Here is a 20000-nt window from a genome sequence, read left to right as displayed (position 1 = left end):
CGATAAGGCGTCAAGTAATTCTCAAGTTGACTTGACCAGTGTGAATTCACCAAGTATCCAGCCAATCAAATAGAAGTATCTGGTCACATGATATTCCGGTTTTAAAACTTAAGAAAGTAACTGGCCGCAATTGGAATCATTATTGACCCAGTTGGTATTTTCTCAGTAGGTGAGCAAGTATTCGCAAAAGGACGAGAAATTTCGATTTATTTTATTTATTTCAAGATGCCATATCAGAGCTTCCAAATCGGCCTACATTTGATCGCAAGCAGAGTTTATAGAAAATAGAGATGGTCACTCCGGCCCTAGGATAGGTGAAATTCAGTTACAGTGCAACGCGTCTTACCGTAGGCACCCAACATACCTTCACGTTTGACAACTACTTGTAAATACGTCAATTCAACAACCCATTCAACGGTGTTCAACTTACAACCGTGCGAACTTTGCAAGGAGGAGTGACTGTCAATCAAATTCGCACACCCCGATTGGCGGATAATTTGTAAAAACCACGGTAAGGTGCGTCGCACTGTCAGGTATCAGATAAAAACAAAGTTATGTTTGGCGAAAATATATACCCACAAGAAGTAGGCAATAAGCAGAAGTAGTAGTAATATATACGCATAAGCAGTAGTGCTTCAAGCGTTCCCGGCTTGAAGCACTATCACACATTGCATCATTGTCGCGCTGCTACGCGTATTTCATGCAACAGGAAAACTGTTTTTCGTTTCTAAAAGTCCTGCCCTTATGCCTGATCTTCAATCACCAGCGACGCATACACAAGAGCGAACATACGTAGTTACCAACGTCGACATAACCACAACATGACGTTTGTATACAAGTCTCGCCTCTAGTATAGACTCGTCCAACATGGCGACAAAAACTGGAAGAACGTACGTTGTGAATTTCCTTGTGCTTATGCGGTGCCCCGATTTCACATGAAAAACCGAAAGCAAGGGTAGCCCCAAGCACGAGAAAAAAAAGCAAAAACATTGATTCTCAGTGAAATGAGCGTTGTTTAAGCTCTCGAATTCGCTAGTGAAAACCAGGCGTTGCTCTTTCTCTCTGCCTCTTTATTTTCTCTTGCTTCAAATTATTGGAATCACTTTTTGAGTTCTTAACAGAATCCAGTCCTTATTACCGGCTTTGAAACAAAGATAAATAAATAAAAACTCAGGTTACCCTAATTCTGGAAAAGTAGGTGTTTCGCTTGAGATTAAATCTCCAACATAGTATTTCTCCAACATTCTGTTGAAAGAGAAAATATCAAATAATTTAATGGAAATACAAGCTCATTTTCCTCTGAGCACATTGTGAATTGCACAGTCATGACAAAATGTCTTTGAAAAGGAATCTGAAAACTGAGGTTGAAAAATATCATGATTTGAAGAGAAATATGAGGAGAGTGTGAAATGTTACAAAAGTTGTCACTGGAGCTCTTGGAAAGTGTTACTAACAAACTTGAACGATGGATTGAAAAAGATTAGCATTGCATTGTATTGCTAACTGGGTTTTATTACGAAAGGCCAGGAATTTGATAAAAGTATTTGACTTCTAAAAACCAGGATAGTAACCTCAGGGAAGCCTTGGCCATCATTTGCTGTGACTCGCTTCCTTGGGATGACTGTTGGCATAAGAACAGCCATAGCTCAGAGCTAAATGGATAAACAACCCGGGCCACATTGCCGGGAGGCGAGTGCTCTCACCACTGCGCTATCCCTCATCCTTACGAATCAGTGAACGAATGACAATACCGAGTGTTTCTTGTTATTTTTGTATAGAGTTACAAAACATCAGGAGACAAATATTTCTCGTTTCCATTCACGGGAAAAGCGACGATGTTTTTTAACCGGAACAAAAGACAAAATTTGCTTAAAATTAAAGAAGAGTTCAATTCTCATGGAATTTGTTTGGAGCACCAACAATGAAACTGTTTCTTACTTTAAGTACTAACAATGTGGCCGATGCAAAGTCGTGTGAAAACAAAGGATGGACCAGTGAAATGTTTGGTGTTTTCGCTTAATCTTCCCACTGCGATAAGGGAGCTTTTTGTGGGTATTTTTTCAGGACCCATGGCGCTTACGTATTGGAGATGAACACTGTAACCCCTTTCTCCCCCCCCCCCTTGTCCTTTACTCACTTGGGAGCTAAACTGCTAAATATGTGGTAGCTCTCAAAGACAATCGTAATATCTTTCCCTGCTGCCATTTGTAAGATTTCAGGTCCTCCAGGGTGATGGTTGATAAATTTGCTGATATCATAAACCTGGCAGAGTAAACATAAACGACATTTCATTAGTGTCGAAGGGAGGGGGGTTCGCTGAAAAATGGTCTTCTGCGGTCTTAACTTTCAACTTCCCATCTTATTTTCCCGAAAGTTATGGCGTTTTTTTAAATGACACTGAACATCTGCATATCTGTCAGATTAATGTCACTTCACGGTATTTTCAAAGTTTTCCAAATTTTCCTCGTTGTTTTGCGACTAGGACAATGGACCTCTTTAGCTTGTACGTTTTGTTTTCCCATTTCAAACCACGTGATGTTCCGAAGGGAATTTTCCTTTTGTGTTTTCATAAGTTATGCCTACATATGCACGTGCCTAAGACGACATTTGAAAGAAACTGTTCCCTAGATTAACACTCACGTGTTGTGAGATGGGAAAACAGAACGTACAAGCTAAAGAGGTCCATTGTCCTAGTCGGTTCACTTTATGAAAACTATCGTTATAATTATCATCATCATCAACGTCATTATACTATATATTATTGTTATTATTGTCATCACTATTTATACCAGTAGTAGCTATCCCTAAGTGCCAACGAGACAGTCAATATAATACATACGTCGTTTGCAGGTTTGTTGTATTGCGCATTCGTTTTGCGCATCTTGAGATACTCGGATTCCCTATGGGTGGTGCTTATTAAGACAGAGATATTTTCGCACGGTTTAAAACTTTGCGGAGAAAGTAGAACTTAGCAAGTGCTCTTGGAATTCAAAAAGAAAATTGGGGGTCAATATTTGGAAAAGAACGTAATAAATATCTTTGTAGTTTAAAACTTTTTTACAAATATTGTTGATAAATTATCTTTGAAAAATGCGTGGTTTACCCCAAATTTCCTTTTGGATTTCAATAAAACTTGGTAAGATCTTCTATTCCCGCATATTCAGTAAACCGCGCAAAAATACCTTTAAGTTAGTAGGCACCATCCTTACAGTGCGAATTTGATTGACAGTCACCCCTTCTTGCAAAGTTCGCACGGTTGTAAGTTGGACACTGTTGCATGGGTTGTTGAGTTGACGTAGCTACACTAGTAAGTGTAGCTGTCAAATGTGAAAGTTTGTTGGGTGGATAAAATCAATGCCAAGTACGAAATGGCCAAAGCGTTTTCAGTGTGAAACATGTCATGGGGAATCAAACTCTCTTGCTTGACACACGAAACTTGGTTATTTCACTTGTAGAAATTTTATTTTGCAAGATACAGCCATGAATTATATGTCAAATTGATCGTTTAATTGTGTACTTTACAGACAATATTATTTACTTTGAAAATTAATAAATTAAATTGTTCAACAATTAAATTGAAAAACAAACTGCATACTTTACTCACGGGCCAAAATTGACAACAGCGGCCGATAACAACACATATGCTGGTTCATTCTTGAGCTCGTTCACTCAATATAGGACACACTGGTTCGAAAATAAATATTAAAGAACATTCAAAGCAAGTGTACATAGCACGATGGTCAGATAGAGAAAAGGAAAAAATGTGTTTTCACTCGATCATAAATATCCACGTGAACGATGGCACGTCCTGATGCCAGTTTGTCTAAAGACATCACACATCAAAACGCGCTTTCATTGGTTCTTGGAGTCACATGATAAGCGACCTTTGTTCCCTTACCTTATCTAACATTACATTTTCTCTGGAGCATTCGAATTTTTTTCTGCATACACAAAATTCTCGTGCTTCGGCTCAATTAAGGCTGCCGCCTCGTCAGCCTCTCGTCTTTGATCGGCTGACTCGTTGGTAATTACTGAATCACACAGGATTTTAAATTCTGGAGGCAATTTTAACTTTTCTAGTCTAGTTTCTTGTCTAGTCTGGGCCTCGTCCGGGTCCTCGAACCAAATACTTTTTGCATAATAGTGTAGTGGCTGTTCCAAGGATAGCAACGATCTCACTTTACTAGAGATTTCTATGTCGTATGTTGGTTCCAGTTTTTTGGTATCAAGCCCAACGCACCAACCAATACCAGGTTAATACTCGACCTTCTCAGAGATTTCCTTTTTGAACCGATAGCACATCGTCCAGTATGTTACCTGTGCAACTCGATCATGTCGCCATATTTTGTGACATTTTTGAGCTGGAGCGCTGAACTCCGCTACAATATGCGAGACTGTTACATCTCTGACTCATGTGACACGTTTCTGAAACATCGTCTCCACCCAAACCGTTTGATCCCGGGGGGGGGGGGGGGGGGGGGTTACCCCCAGAAAAACTGGGTAGGGGTGTGCGGCCCGCTTCCCAAAACCCTTACCCTTACCCTATTTATGACCTAACCAAAAATTTGATACCCAATTTATGACCTGACCCTTAAATCAATACCCTGGTGCAGACCTGCCTTATAATTATTTCCTAGTTCAGACCAATGTTAAAGGCAATGTTTATCTGCTTTTATTAGGTAGGTTACATGATAAAGAAGTAGCTTCTAAATAAAAAACGAATTCAAGACTAGAGTGCAAAAATGGATACCCTATTTATGACCAAAATGGCTGAAAATTGGCCAAAATCGATACCCTATTTTAATTATGACCAAAACGGCTGAAAAACCCTTCCCTTTGGGGCCGCACATACCTATATAGCCCATATAAGGGAGTATCCCCCCCTGGGCGTTTGATATACCTTGCTCTCAGTGACTGGTCATGTCCATAATCATTCCCTCAGACATTTCACGATTTAAGTAGCCTTTTCGTACCCATTCTCAGCTCTTTTCATCTCCGATGATATGCTCTGTATTTACACAAAACTTTCCATGTCGAGCTTTGCAAGTGTACCTCTGCAATAGTTCCCTGTTGATATCTTATTTCTCCTTGCCTTTTCCTAGGAGATTATCACGACTTAAATCTTTGATCAAGATTTCACCACCCCAGTCACATATTTTTGCAAACTTTCAATTTCCATGTTAACACAGACCTTTGCACTTTTCAAGACCTTTCCACCAATTCGCCGTGGCAAATACAGCCTGTCAACGTCACCAGTACCGTTAAACGCTCGATAGGTAGGTAGGTAGATAGATAGATAGATAGATAGATAGATAGATAGATAGGTAGATAGATAGATAGATAGAATGATTGAATGATTGATTGATTGATTGATTGATTGATTGATTGATTGATTGATTGATTGAGTGAGTGATTGATTGATTGATGGATAATAACTTCCTTGTCTTCCTGTCAATTAATTTCAGTTCCTCCTTTTCCCACAATATGATGCCTACCCCATAGCTAATCACGGACACAGCTCTTAAATTCAAAGCAGATATTGTGTTTCCTGTATTAATTTCAATATCCCTCTCACCCGTTTGAAGTACTATTTTAAGACTACATCTTTCATTTTTGTATGATGATCTTATCAGCTTCAACACCCCCCCCCTCCCCCCTTCAGATATTTATACCCTTTATCCTTGTCTATCTGCATCATTTTGGACCGTTCGGTATTGCTCTACCTTCCACAAAGTTCCCCAATTTCATGATCAACACACCACATTTTTGAATGTTGAACTTTATTCCAGTATCCCGGTCAGATAGGCGTACTCTATTGATCAAGGAGTCCAGTTGTTTTTCATTCTTTCCATACAACTTAAGGTCATCGTACCCTTTCTTAAGTCGTACCATGCTTTACTCTTCCTCAGAATCAATGTCAATCATGTATTCATGCAATTACAGACAATCAGAGTGAGACTGTCGCCTTGAAAAATACCTCTTTTTATTGCCACTTCTCCTAACTTCTGATCACCTTCACAAAGCTCTACTTTCGACTTTTCAATGATATTCGTTGAAACGCCCACCAACCAATCTCATGCTCTCTAATTTCCATGAATAGGGTACTATATCGTAAGCTATCGGACACTGCTTGGCCTGTTTGTCTCTGCTTTCAATTTCTCAGGGTTATCTTGCCAATAAGCATCTGCTCCTTTGTACCTCTTGTTTGCTTTCGACAACCTTTCTGTTCCACAGGCAACAGTTTCTCTTTTTCCAAGTGTTTATATATTCCTTAAGCAATTATCCCTGTCAACAGCTTTCACATTAGTGGCAGGCATGTAATAGGGCGATAGTTTTTATACAGCATTTCCTTTCTCTCTGTCTTTCATGATCAACTTTGCCGAGCCAAATGTAAACCACTCTGGTATATTTCTTGACTCTACAATTGTAGAATCTCACCCAATAGTCTAGTCATGATTGGCCTCGCTCATATCATGTTCTTGAGCCAGCTAATATCTTTGAAGTCCATCAGCACCAGGCGACTTCCAATTTGGTTGCCTTAAAACTTGGTTGGTCCCTGTCCCAGTTGTGATTTCCGAGTCCATGTTTAGATTTTTCTGTCTCCGTCCCAGATCAATCTCAACATCACATCCATTCGAATTTTTCGCTATGCTTTTCTGGGTTCCCCCATATTTCTTTCCAAAATTTCTGGCTCTCCTCCGCATTAGGAGCTTCTTCCTGAGATCTCTTCTCTCCTTTTAGTTTCTCAAAAAGTCTCCTTTGGTTTTATCTAGAACAACTGGTTTTGCCTATGTTGGTCAATCCTATGATACCTTAGTTTTCAGTTTTGCTGATGCAGCTACGATTCGTAGTTTAATCTCCTCAATTACTGACACCAAGGCCTTCTTACCAACCATTCATTTTTCTTTTACTGATTTCCTTTATTCCTATAATTTTTTAACTTCTCATCTTTCATAGACTCTAGCCTACTTATCTCTTCTTAAATGTTTTATTTGATCTTTTCTTCAATCCCACTTTTCCACGTTGGCTCCCTTCCTTTTTTCCTACTTTTTTAAAACCACGTTCTTTCGTAGTTACATGTGCTGCCGAAATTAGGAGGTCATTCACTTCCTTGAAAGTGGCGAAAAAGTAAAAAGTAAAGTAACCATATTTAACGTCGATAACTCGTAACAGTAATTCAACTGAGGACGACGGTGCACTCATTTTACTAACCCCCTCTCCATTAGTGCTCCGTTTTACGGGTATTTAAAGCTACTTAATAACACTGAAAGGAAAAAAGTCGAAACAAGAATGTGAGATATTTTATCTTTTAAATATTCTGTTCTTCGCAGTTCCCGGCGTACTTCGTCGTCGGGATTTCTGGTCTTTGAAAGGCAAGGTGACATGTACGACGCTCTCTACTAGCGTAATAGGACGCTTGTTTTGGCTTTGTGAGTATAACTCATCAAGGCATTTTATGTTATGCAATGAAAATATCTCACTTGACAAGCCTGATCACGCGTAGGGTGTTTCCAGTTTTTATGTCCCTTTTCTAAAAGACGGCATCTAACATACTTTTTTTACTGTGGAAGTAGAGCTTTGTTACTTCAATTACTAGTTACTTGAGGCTAACGGGCGACTGAACTGGGTTTAGCGCTGATCAAAAATAAGTGATTGACCCGCAGTTTCCAAAATGTTAGGGGAAAAGTTTGAAACTGCATTCATTCTGTCCGGAGGGTTGATTTGGTACTACTGAATTCAACATAGCATTCACTAACGAATGTGTTCTTTCATGTTGACTGAAACTAGCGTTTGACTAGTGTATATTATTGTGTAGGCTCTTTAAAATTGACTCCCTCACACTTTCTGACCACTGATTATCAGCATTTCTTCTTCCACGCGACCAGGGAACGCGACCTTTATATGACTCTCGTATTTACGAATTGAAAGATCGCCCTTACCTTTCCACGAACTGCGACGTGAGCATTGTGCATCTGATTTAAGGCAGAGAGCTCTTGCCAAGTGAATTTTCGGGTAGTTGACATAATGACTTAGGCTGGAGCCACAAAGAAGAGTTTTTGCCACTGTGCAAATTATTTACTGCTGCATTACAATGCAACTTCATATGCCTCATTGTCAATAAATATCACACGACGTTAGGCAATCTGAGTGCACCAAAGCTGCGAAGGAATGTTTCAGAGTAAATAAACGAATGTCTTTTCATTATTGATCGAAAGGGTCGATAAAACAGTAATGGTGTTATATTTTATTTTAGATGAAGCAGGATGGTTTTATTTTAACAGACGTGTTTCTACTTGCACACTTTCCATCTTTTACGTGATTACGATGCAGACCTTACCTATGCCGAATCTGTTCGTTGGAATGTCATCAGTGATGAATAAGTAACAATGTCGAATTACATAAAGTTGGATTTGATTTCCTCTGTAGAAATAACTACATTGCTAAGGAATTAATAATAATAATAATAATAATAATAATAAAGGGGAACACACCAAGCAACTACAGGCCTATAACCTGCTTTCCGCTTATGTAGAAGTTGCTCAAAGGAATGATTTCGGAAGACATTTATATGGATAATTAGGTGATAAAAACCTCTTAATTAAAAGAGGAACAAACGGCGTAGGAAGAAAGCAAAAGAGATTCATTGCCAAGATAATCTTAAGGTGATTCCCTAGAAATAGACCTTATCATAGATTTCCGATGAAAATACACCTTTTTCAAATGAGGCTTATTCAAATGAGACTTTGATGCCTCGTTCAAGGCAAAATATTCTTTTGCCATTTTGGAAAAAGGTGTATTCGCACACTATAAAAAAAAAAGGGGGGGGGTTGTCACCGTGCTTGTTTCCATGCTACGACGCTGACCATGAATAAGGCTATTTAAGATACTTTAACAATTGCCGCGGATCCCCAATGTTGGACAAATTTAGTTCGATTTTATAAATGTAATCAATGATATAACGCAGAGCCCTGGAGTCATTCTGTGGTTAATTCACGTACTACCTGAAAAATGTATTTGAATGCCTTTGCGAGTACTCACTGGATTTAACTTGAGTGTGGGCTTTTCGACTCGTAATGGCTCATTCCGTACAATTTTATGAAATTGCCAAAAAGCTGGCAAACGAAATTTGCTGAATTTTTTGCAACTCCATGAAATAAAAGATGGGGGTCACCGTACTGGTTCATTCTTTGACGGATGCAGCTTGGCGTCAATAGGGAGCTTAAGCAGGCGCGTTTTTTAGACGCGGACGGCAACCGAAACAGAACATTTCGCGAGCCAGGACAGTGTCTCCCAGATTTTGTGCATAAGCTAATGCGCCCGCCAATGACGCAAGAAATCATGCACAGGAGGGTTGCGCAATGCAAAATCAGGGAATCACCTTAAGGCATGCTAGGACTAACCAGAGAGAAATCTAGCGATGACATGGATTCAGTACAGAAAGTCCTACGACACGGTGCCTCATTCTTGGATAGAAGACTGTCTACATATATTTGGAATCGCAGAGAATATAAAGAAGCTACTGAGTGAAAGCATGGAAAACTGGAGAACAGGCCTGACCTCGGGTTCTATTGTTTTTGGGGAAGTACACACCCCAAGAGGTATTTTTCAGGGAGAAGCACTATCACCCCTCCTGTTTGTTAGAGCAATTATCCCATTAAACCTGCTACTTTGAAAGTCGAGATTTGCGTACGAATTTGATGGGAAACATACAAATCACCTGATGTTTATGGACGACCTCAAACTTTATGCTGGAAGTGAACAGGGCCTAGAGTCAATGGTCCACACAGTGCGGGTTTTTAGTGAACATATCGGGATGGGTTTTGGGATTGATAAATGCGCAAAACTTACGCTTCGGAGAAGAAAAGTAACAGCATCTGATGAATTAAATTAAGAGAAATAAAGTCATTAGATGAGGGAAAAAGCAATAAATATTTAGGAGGCTGATAGGGTTATGTACGAAGAAATGAAAAGTAGTCTGACAAAAAAGTACTTCCGACCTTTGAGAAAACTGTTGAAATCACAGCTTAATGACGGTAATGCCATAAAAGAAATTAATACGGGGGCAGTGTCTATCCTTAGATATTCTGCAGCATTCGTTGACTGGACAAAGGAGGAGTTAGTAGTGCTTGACAGAAAGACCAGGAAATTTCTGACGATTTACAATGCCCTCCACCCGAGAGATAGAGCGGTTTTCAAACGAGTGTCGTAAAACCAAAACCAAAGTAATTACTTTGGCCAATCAAAAAGGACGGAGACAATCCAGTAAACCAATCAAAACTCGAAGTAATTACACGTAGCCGACACAAAGCGCGGGAAAATGTGCACGCGCGAGCCACGATTGGTTTTGGTTTCACTTCTGATTGGTTGAAAAAATGGCGCGAGAACTTTGAACCAATCACTGAGTGAAGTAATCATAAACCAAAGTAATTCACTAATTACTTTCGACACTCAATTGAAAACCACTCTAGTGCAACCTGATTATACCTATCAAGGAAGCTAGGTGGAAGAGGCTTGTGTTCGGTAGAGCTGGCAAGGTTGTGTCTGTCCTACTACATTGCAAAGAGTGAAGAGGACGTTCAACCTTTTGTTAGTAGTAAGAAGGAAACAGTGTGACGATCTTAAAAGTACTAACAAATTTAAGAAAGAGAGGATGGTCAATATATCGGAGAAGGTACGGGCGGGGAAAAGAGCTTCACGGGCAACTTTTTAGACAAACAGACGAAGTGGCAAGTAATAAGACCTGGGTGTACGTGGGGCTCCCACAAGGACATCTGAACAAAGAGACAGAGGGGCTTTTGATGGCGGCGCAAACAGTCATTAAGAACTAATGAAGTCAAAGCTAAGATAGATATGTCACAGAATGACTCTCTGTGCCGTTTGTGCCGACAAAAGATGAGACAGTAAGGCACCTGTTAACCGAGTGCCCAAAGCTGTCACAGAAAGAATATAAACAAAGACAACATGGAGTAGCTCGGCTAGGGCCTTTCATTGGGATTTGTGTGAACAAAATGGTTTAAAAAGGACTAAAAAATTGTATGAACATGTCCCCAAGGAAGTTGAGGATAATGACAAGAAACTGGATCATGACGGCCTTGAAGACGTGTTTGTAGGCAAACAGAACAAGAATTGCCTCGCCATTTGTAATGCGCATGCATGCCCCAGTGACAGAAGCGTATATAGACATCAAACAAGAGGAAAAGGTCAACAAGGTCAAGTTGTGGAAGATGAAGAGTGTAAAAGATGTCCCTGATGTTATCAGAGCGCTGGGTACTACTCCGAAGCGAGACTGGAAGACTACTTGAGAAACATAAATGCTGGGATAGAGTTGGCAGCACTTCGAAGATAATCTTGCTGGGATCAGCAAGAATCCTCCGAAGAGTCCTTGAAGTCCGAGGTAGCTTGTTGTGGCCTGATAACGCGACTGAAATTTCCGACATTGACATTCCTGCCCTGTAGCATGCATCATTATAATAATAATAATAGTATCAATAAAAAGTAGGGAAAAGGATGTAAATTGGCAGACCATAAAACGCAAGTAGAAATAAAGTTTATAAAAAAAAGATTTCAATGACATATCTAAAACTTACAGTCATCACTTCACTTAAAGCTAAGAAACCTGACTTGTATATAAAAAAGATTTTCAGTTTCGATTAAAAAATGTCAACAGAATTCGTGTTGCGTAGTTCAAGAGGAAGAGAATTCCATAGCTTTGGCGCAGCACGTGAAATGACTTTCTTCCCAAGGGAATTTTAAGCTCAACCGTTCGGATAACTGAGAAGGACACTGTTATTGATTCGACGCAGGTTATATCTACTTGGTGGTATAACAGAAATCAAATCAATGATGTGGCTGGGTACATTTCCGTTGAGAGCCTTAAAGCACAGTAAAAACGATGCGTTCATATATAAGCAACCAGTGCAGTTCACTTAGAAGGGGAGTATAGTACGACTATGCTTCGGGACACTGTAAACGAGCCAAGCATTTTGAACATGCTGTAATGAGATACGTTGGGAGTCCATAAAGCTGCATGGCTATTCCCGTAGTCAACATCTCATTGCTCGGCCCATGTATTATTATTGTATATATTATATTATATATATTATATTAAAATAAAATAAAATTTTAAAAAATACTTTATTATTCTCCTAATATTGTAGAAGTAGAATAATGCACGGCATGACTATTCCGGGGGTGGGGGGGGGGGGGGGGGGGTAGGGGGTGAGGGATGAGGGGTAGGGGTGAAGGGTAAAATGGCTGAAACAACCCAAAGATTTACAAAAAGTCTAACCTTAGGCCTGAACACTATGCTTTAGATAATGTTTAGGCTTAAGGTTAGCATTTTTGTAAAGGTTTGGGTTGTTTCAGCTATTGTACCCTTCACCCCTACCCCCACCACCTACCATCACCCCTCACCCCGGAATAGTCATGCCGAAAAATGTGGGCGTTCTTGGAGGATAATCGAAGGATCTAGGGAGCATGATGAGGGAACTGTTTGAGAACTACAGAGCGAAAAAGATCTTGAGGAAGGTGCATAAAAAACTCAAGCTAGAAGCAATGAATACAAAAATAAAGCTAACTAACAAGTTTGCAAAGTGAACTCTTTGAAAAACAACGGAACATATTACTTTGAAACAGTACCAAATGACAACCGAAAAAAACCCTTAAAAATAGAAATCGTCACTATCTTATTGTTATCACTGGATTGAGTTACAGTATTAAAAGATCAAGTGAAGCTATGCTCCTCGCAGTTATGAACACAATTTTTGCAATTGCGTAAAGAAGCTTGAAAAATTCAAGACTTCAACGGGGTTTGAACCAGTGACCTCGCGATACCGGTGCGACGCTCTAACCAACTGAGCTATGAAGCCACTGACGTTGGGAGCTGGTCATTTGTGGGTTCCAATGTTCCCGTGAGGAATGAATCAACGATGAAATGATATATGAAATGGATCATATATGAACTGCGGATATGAAATCAAGTGAAGCTATGCTCCTCGCAGTTATGAACGCGCACTAGCTTTGGGTGTGCTCACAGTTATAAACGCTTCTTTAAGCAATTGCAACAATTGCGTTCATAACTGCGAGGAGCATAGCTTCACTTGATTTCATATCCGCATTTGATATATGATCCATTTCATATATCATTTCATCGTAAGTATTAAAAGAGTAAGCATCTAGAAATATCAGGGTTCTCTAATGTTTTGCAACCTCCTGATTACAACGATGGGTTATAATCTCGAGATGGCAATGTTGAGACTGCTCGACAGGATGATTTCGGCATTTTAACAGGGCTTCAATAGTTCAACCACTCCTCCATATCCTGAATACTCTTTTATAGACAAAAATGCATCATTCACCACAAAAAGACAAAGTAAGATGTGGTAAACCAGTTTCCGTTCGGTCTTTCCCAGCAGACTAGAGCATTTCTGAAGTCTTGCGCAAACGCGCCCGTGGACATCCACGTGGGACCCTACTTACAAGCAAAGTGTCGCAGAGGGCGAAATGTGGATCAAGTATGAAGTATTATGTTCGACATGACACTGAATCAGTTCCAGACGTCAAACTGACCGTATTATTACGAAACACTGAAAACAATGACGAAACGGTAGCACGTACACATGACAAAAGTTCTGAAGCGCCTCAGGCGTTTTAGAGGTTTGATTCACAGACACTGTCACCGTGAAGTTGTCACTATGGGTAGTGGTCGGTGGTATAAGTGATGAGGAGTTTTTGGATCCACTTGCGCAAAGTTTTCCTTGATTCGTTCAGCGCACTACCTTTGGGTGTGCTCACAGGAGCCAAGGGTTCTAGTTGTGATTAGAATTCTCATCATCATCATTATCGTCACTCTTCAGTGCTGTGGGATCACTATCGGTGCCCTTTTGGATCGGGTTGTCTCAATGGGTGCCAGATGCTAGACAAGAAAGTTACTCAGTACTTCATTTTTCCTCTTTATGCTATCTCCTTTAATGTTCCAGGGCTTTCTTCGAATTCTTTACGGTTGTGAGCAGGATGGCCATCTGTTTGGTTTCAAATCCACGGAGTATCCACGCCAAAGCAGTTTTTTTTACAATTTCGTCTTGACTCCAACGTATTCCATAGCTGCTGTCATTGAATACTTCCGGTAATATATCCTTAACTCAAACAGTGGGTAAATTCACGTTCTATCCCAAAATCGTCAAATCACGAAGCCAACTTCATTTTCACCTTCACTTCGCAGTTTAGAGACTTTTAATGACCTTGAGTAATGGAAAATCAACATTGAGGAGAGGAAAATTTTAAAAGGTAGCTCATTGTTGCAACATTTGCATATTTGTGTCCAATACTGTAACCTGAAAATGCCGTAGATTCAGCATTTTCGTAATCAATAGCTTATAAGAGGATTAATAGTGACGAGAGGAGATTATCATCTGTAGGAAACCAACACGTAAAGTTCATTTTATTTCGACTGGTACTGAGTCGGTTAAAGCGCAGCATACGATCTCAGTCATTCAAATTAAGGAAATATGGCTATGCGTTATTTTGAAAGTTTGTTCGTGGTTTGTTTGGCCGTGGTATGCCTTGCAGAAGAGGTGAATACGGAAATTTATCTCCCTGGGATAGGTAAGAATAGCTAGCTAACAATAAGAGGACCTAAGAGAGCAAAAATAGCCAGTTGGGATGCCAAAGAATATCATCATCGTGAGTCTGCTACGCTTTTATAAACCAAGGTTGTAGCTCTGTCGTTGGAAATTTCCAGAAGCGTCAGAAGCCGCAAATGATGGATCAATCTGAATTCTCCTAAGAAAATAATCTCAGTCGAGCTCATGTAACTTTTTTAGTCAAGGTCACAAACCAAACTGTGCGCGCGTGAATCCTTCAACGTCACAGACTTTTGGCATCATTCTAGCAACTAAGGTTAAGAAAAACACCAGACAACTTGTCTCCATGTGTAATGCATTATTGTTTAAATTCATGAAAGCTTTAAAGCACACAGAAAGGAAGCAGACGCGTTTGCCAGACGTTTTAGAAAAAACGGAGGGTTACGGCTAAAAATACACCCGTGTAAGCATATTTACAGAAATTGGCAACTGACCTTGCAAAACCAATGTAACGAAATGTTTTTTAACTTTCGTCTCGACATTCTTGTTCCACTCGAATATAATAAGGTTTTCTATCTTCAATCGATCAATATCTTTGAAAAGAGTATAATTACAATGTCATTGTGGGATAATGACGGCTTTGAACACTTCATTGTCGCAAAATCGATATGGCTACGATGTTCAAGGTGACTAGATTGATAAAGTAAGTAAGCAGATTGCTGGATCTAAACAATCGTGATTTTCAAACATTGGCGTTGAGGGTTCAGGTCAGACCAGTATACATCTCGATTATTTTTACGGGCTGCTGACAGCTGCTTTACAATGTCAATGTTTATGTTTCATTATTAGCTTTCTTAGTCTGTATAAAATAATAGAACCGCTAAAACTTGGCCATTGAAGAATAACTGTTTCTTTAGCCGATCGCAAACATGTTGCGGAATTTTCTGAGTGTGGGATAAACGACCTGGTGAATGGAGTGCCTTTTTTGCCATAGTATCGCATTTAACACTGCAATATGACAAAATTTGTGTACAGAATGACTGCGGGAAAGAAACCAAAACTGCAGGAGGCTGCCTATCGACTATCGAGTGTGGGTGGTTCTTTTTTTTCAGGTTTTTTTTTTTTACTTTTTTGGTTCTCTCTTCTTGAGAGAAAACCGACTTCGAAGGCCAAAAACACAGAAATCAGAAATAGAGACTTGCAAAATTAGACACCCAGAAAAGGAGGTCAAGTTAACCAAGCGATGTCGAGCAATGATTGATCATAACACCAGCTTGAAAACAATATTGAATTTTGCGACACAGGAAGTGCAAAACTAACCCATGCTCAGTGACCATAAATGAATCCGCTATCATCATGACCTTGCATTTGGTCTTTTATCACCCCAGGATGACCTGTCTAAGATAAATAACATGTATGTATCCGGCTTCGTTTCAGGAATGACATCGGCCGAGATCATTATTGTTTTAACTGAAGGAACAGTGCTTCTCTTGCTTATTATAGTATTGATGATTATGCTGTGCAGGAGATGCAGTAAGTTGATCTTCATTTGTTGTGCCTTTTATTTTGTGGCAGACGGTTCTTTTCAAGAAAGCGGAAACGAAGAAACATTTACATGCAACCTCTACAGACCTCAGTTAACCGTTTTTGTATGTATTTAAGAGCCGTGGGGTTTTGCAACGAGGAAAAACCCATGATTGGATATATTTCCGATGTTTTTTGACCGCGTGACAAATGGGGTCGGTATTAGGAAACAATTTGTCTCAGTTAAATCGTTCCAAATCTATATGTGAAGTAACTGTCTATAAATTTAAGTGGCACGAAAATAATTAGACATGTAGAGAGAAAGAGAGAATTGAAAATTCAGTGTCACGTGCTCACGCCATTTTCAAATTTGGTTAAACTGCATTAGTCACCGAACATTACAGTTTTCTGTAACACGATGCAGGTCTAGTCTATCTTGCCAATAATTTACCTACGAGGAGGTAGACATTCACCAATCTCACTGACAACTAAGCATTTAACAATGGCTATTCTTCCCTAGGGCATGAAAAGCGAAATTTCCTGAAAGACGACGAAATCACTCCTCGTGTGACAGTGCACATCAGCGGCATTTTGGCGCCAGGCACAGAGTACGGGATTTGTGGACTCCCAGGAATGTACGAAAATCCACTGAAAACCAGTTCATTCAAGAGCAGGCTTGCTTTGACAGAAAATCACAAGTCACCGTTTGAGAATACCGCTCACCTGGGTGGACCATATGCATCAACTCTCAACCACTTGTACTTGCAACCTCGTAATGAAAATGAGGACGATGGACCCTGTGATGTTTTAATAATCACGAGAAGCTATGAAAAGCTAATTTTTCACACAAGGCAAAAAAGGCAGAAAAAATACGAGACGAGAGGCCAATCGTCGTATCACGAAGGGGTCGATGCAAGTGGGTTGCCTGTGTACAAGCTAGATTCTCGGGAAAGCGAGAGCCATAATAGCAGAGATATTCATACAATATTAGAAGAAGCCTCATGCGACGAACGAAGTACGTCAGATAGAACAGCAACTCAAGAACACTTACTCGAGCAGATAAGCGACGACAAAGAAAGTAAAGATGCCATCTCTTTACAAGATATGGCTTTCGGTTGTGTTGTAATTGACTGGCAGGAGAACGTGATTCAGACTCAACCGTCAGCTTCTTTGAAGCACGAATCCGACGACGCCGACGGTTTGCGTTCTCGAGAAGTCCTTCACATGGACGACCAATCTGGTTTAATTGAACTTGACAAGAGCACGCTTTCACAAGATGCCAAAGCATAATTAAGTTCATGTACATTTCATGCCTCCAACAGATTCGTTATCAACGAAGAACGCCATTCGCTTGACGGCGGGCAACTGCCTTTGACAACTAAAGCAAAAAAAGCGAGGCGGTTTGCGGTTTGCTTCCGACAGTTTCAAAATGAAAGTATTTTCATCTGAAGTCCAAACGAACCCACTCTCAGTTTCTTTGTATAGTGTAGTGTGCTGGGAAAAAGAAATGCCGGGACCTTTTGTCGCAAAAAAATGAGAAAGGTTCCACCCTTTAGGATAGCTTCTTTTCATTTACACGATGTACTGCTCTCTTGCTTATAACGAGTTTTTTTGATTTAGCAAAAATGTAAGTAGTTTATAAACCGTCTCATACATCCAAAGCGTGCAATGATCATCGAAGTCGTACATTTCAATTTCATATTGATCAATTTACAACATAAAATAAATACCAATGAATAAGTTACAATCGAACATGGTTTGAACGCATGAGGAGTCATCAGAAACCCATTAAGGGTTGAAACGTGTAACGCGCGTTCACAGCTTCCGAATATTCAGTGCTAAGTACCATATTTGAAAACCCCTCGCTCCAGTTAATTTCGCAGGAGAACATTGCTGGTATTGCGTCACTGTGTTCTTGCGAATTGATTGGTTGAATGTTTCTCTCTTGTTGTTCCAAATATGGTACTTAGCAAATTGAATATTCAGAAGCTTGTTTCCCACCACACAAGGGGCCGTCACACGTTTCAACCCTTATGGGTTTCTTTAGTCATATAATAACTAAGTGAAGTACGATCGTCCGGGTGAGTACCGTCCCGAGAACGACTGTTTTTGGCTTGACAGACGTAAGAACTGAGTGATCCTAGCACTTAACTCGCCAATTTAAGGAATTGTCACTTTATCTCCAGACATTTGAAAAATTCAGGCGCGGCTTCAACGGGATTCGAACCCATGACCTCTGGGATACCGGTGCAAGAGCATTGCACCGGCATCGCAGAGGTTCGGATCTCGTTGAAGACGCGCCTGAAATTTTCAGGTGTCTGTAAAATGACAACAGTGAACTGCTTAAGGACGTTCGCGCCATTGCTACTGCGCATTTTTTCGCGCATGTCACGCACACGTCATGCATCGCAGACCACGAAGGTAAACACGGTGCTAAAGGTGCAAACATTTTCCACAAGAATGGAACGTGAAAGCGTTTGGCATTATGGGATAGCTGTGGACCCAGGTCTTCTCGGAAATGTCACGCCATTTGGCGTGACTGTGCGAATAGACAATCGCTTTGAGAACTTCGCAGCGATTCTACTCTCTTGAATGCTCGGTGACCCCTACTTTTTTCCGTAGATCACTTCCTTTCCTGATTTTGTCCATTTTAACAAAAAACAAAAAAAGGCTGTACGTGAAAAGTTACAAATATTTCGCCTTTTATGCTCTCGCGCGACCGAGGTTTTCTTTCTTTAATAGACTATATGTATCGTTTTCCAAGGTCTGTTTCACCTCAGAAAAAGACATCAGCTGCAAAAGTTTGTTTATTTATATTAGTTATGTTGAATTGAGTACGTTTACCTGACCTAAATTTCACTAATGTAGGTTTTTTTATTGCTGACAGTTGTAAGCTAAGATCGTCTTAAAATAACGCAAGCGTCTAAAAGTGCACCTTATTATCTCGAAAACGAGCACGGTGACCCCCCACTTTTTTTGCCTTTTTGGCAAAAGTAGATCATTACCTTTCTGCGTGGTAAGTTTAAAAAACCGGTTATTACCAATCCGTGAATACCAAACGAGGTTCAACTTTTGCCCGCCAAAAGTGCCTTAAGAACATGTTATGCAGTAGTCAGAGAACTGGCACGCGCATTTGCTTTGAAGATCTGTAACCGGAGATTTTCAGCACGCGACGTTTTTGAGCAACGTACTGCTACCAGAAGTAGGCTGTTTTCCTTTTTGTCACGATCTTGCCACATTTACAGAGCATGTTACTAATATTTGTAAAGCTGCTTTCTTTCATTTTTGTAATTTATCTAAGATTAGGAAGTTGCCTTACTCAGAAGGACACCGAAACATTAGTTCATGCATTTATTACATCCAAACTAGATAACTGCAATTCACTGCTAGTTGGACTGCCGCAATACTCATTAGAGAAGCTTCAGCGTGTGCATAATGCTACTGCGCGTCTAGTTTCTCGTACTCGCAAATATGACAGATTACACCGGTCCTAATAGACCTTCACTGACTACCTGTAAAGCAACGAATATCATTCAAGATATTACTACTTACTTATAAGACCTTGAATGCTATAGCTCCTCAATACATTTAACAAATTGATGTCAGTTTTTGATGCGTCTGTCCTGTTATTGATCATGAATTGCGTCATAACGTTGTCAAAGTAGCTGTGGATCCACGAGGCGACAGCCGAGTGAATCCGAATAACAATTTGTTTTTTACAATATCAAAAAGGCAGAGGGGTCAAAATTAAGTCAAAACACGAGAAGAAAGAGTGACAAAAATGCGAGAAACTTTAATCTGACGCAAGCAATACGCATCATCATCGCATAATGCACCAGTCAATGTAAACCCCCGCACCCACCCCCCCCCCCCCGGCTGGGACATAGCGTTACT

The 20000-nt window shown here is 40.1% G+C and overlaps 2 protein-coding genes across 4 annotated transcripts in view; one reads left to right on the top strand and one right to left on the bottom strand.

Annotated features, from left to right (window-relative positions):
- Nucleotides 1-8093, bottom strand: part of LOC138019293 (uncharacterized) — a 22453-nt gene extending 14360 nt beyond the window's left edge. Inside the window, exons 1-3 of the mRNA XM_068866033.1 lie at nt 7941-8093; nt 2138-2262; nt 1180-1245 (exon numbers count right to left, since the gene is read on the bottom strand). Coding sequence (XP_068722134.1) covers nt 1180-1245; nt 2138-2262; nt 7941-8024 — 275 coding nt within the window. The 5' untranslated portion in view covers nt 8025-8093. The remainder of the gene's footprint in view (nt 1-1179; nt 1246-2137; nt 2263-7940) is intronic.
- A 5090-nt stretch (nt 8094-13183) lies between these two features.
- LOC138021393 (uncharacterized) lies at nt 13184-17858 on the top strand. Of its 3 annotated transcripts, XM_068868257.1 has the most exons (4): nt 13184-14125; nt 14222-14286; nt 16020-16115; nt 16627-17858. In XM_068868257.1, exons 3-4 carry the CDS (start codon nt 16022-16024, stop codon nt 17394-17396), a joined length of 864 nt encoding a protein of 287 aa, XP_068724358.1. In that variant the 5' UTR covers nt 13184-14125; nt 14222-14286; nt 16020-16021; the 3' UTR covers nt 17397-17858. The 3 variants fall into 3 exon arrangements, with proteins under 3 accessions (XP_068724358.1, XP_068724357.1, XP_068724356.1); XM_068868256.1 differs by having other exon boundaries at nt 13184-14286; XM_068868255.1 differs by lacking the exons at nt 13184-14125; nt 14222-14286 and adding an exon at nt 14361-14604.
- The last annotated feature ends 2142 nt before the right edge of the window (nt 17859-20000 follow it).

This window comes from Montipora capricornis, chromosome 10 (assembly GCF_036669925.1).
Source record: "Montipora capricornis isolate CH-2021 chromosome 10, ASM3666992v2, whole genome shotgun sequence".
NCBI lineage: Eukaryota > Metazoa > Cnidaria > Anthozoa > Scleractinia > Acroporidae > Montipora > Montipora capricornis.
Note: the sequence above shows the minus strand (reverse complement) of the source record. Positions and strands in the feature narration are given on the sequence as shown.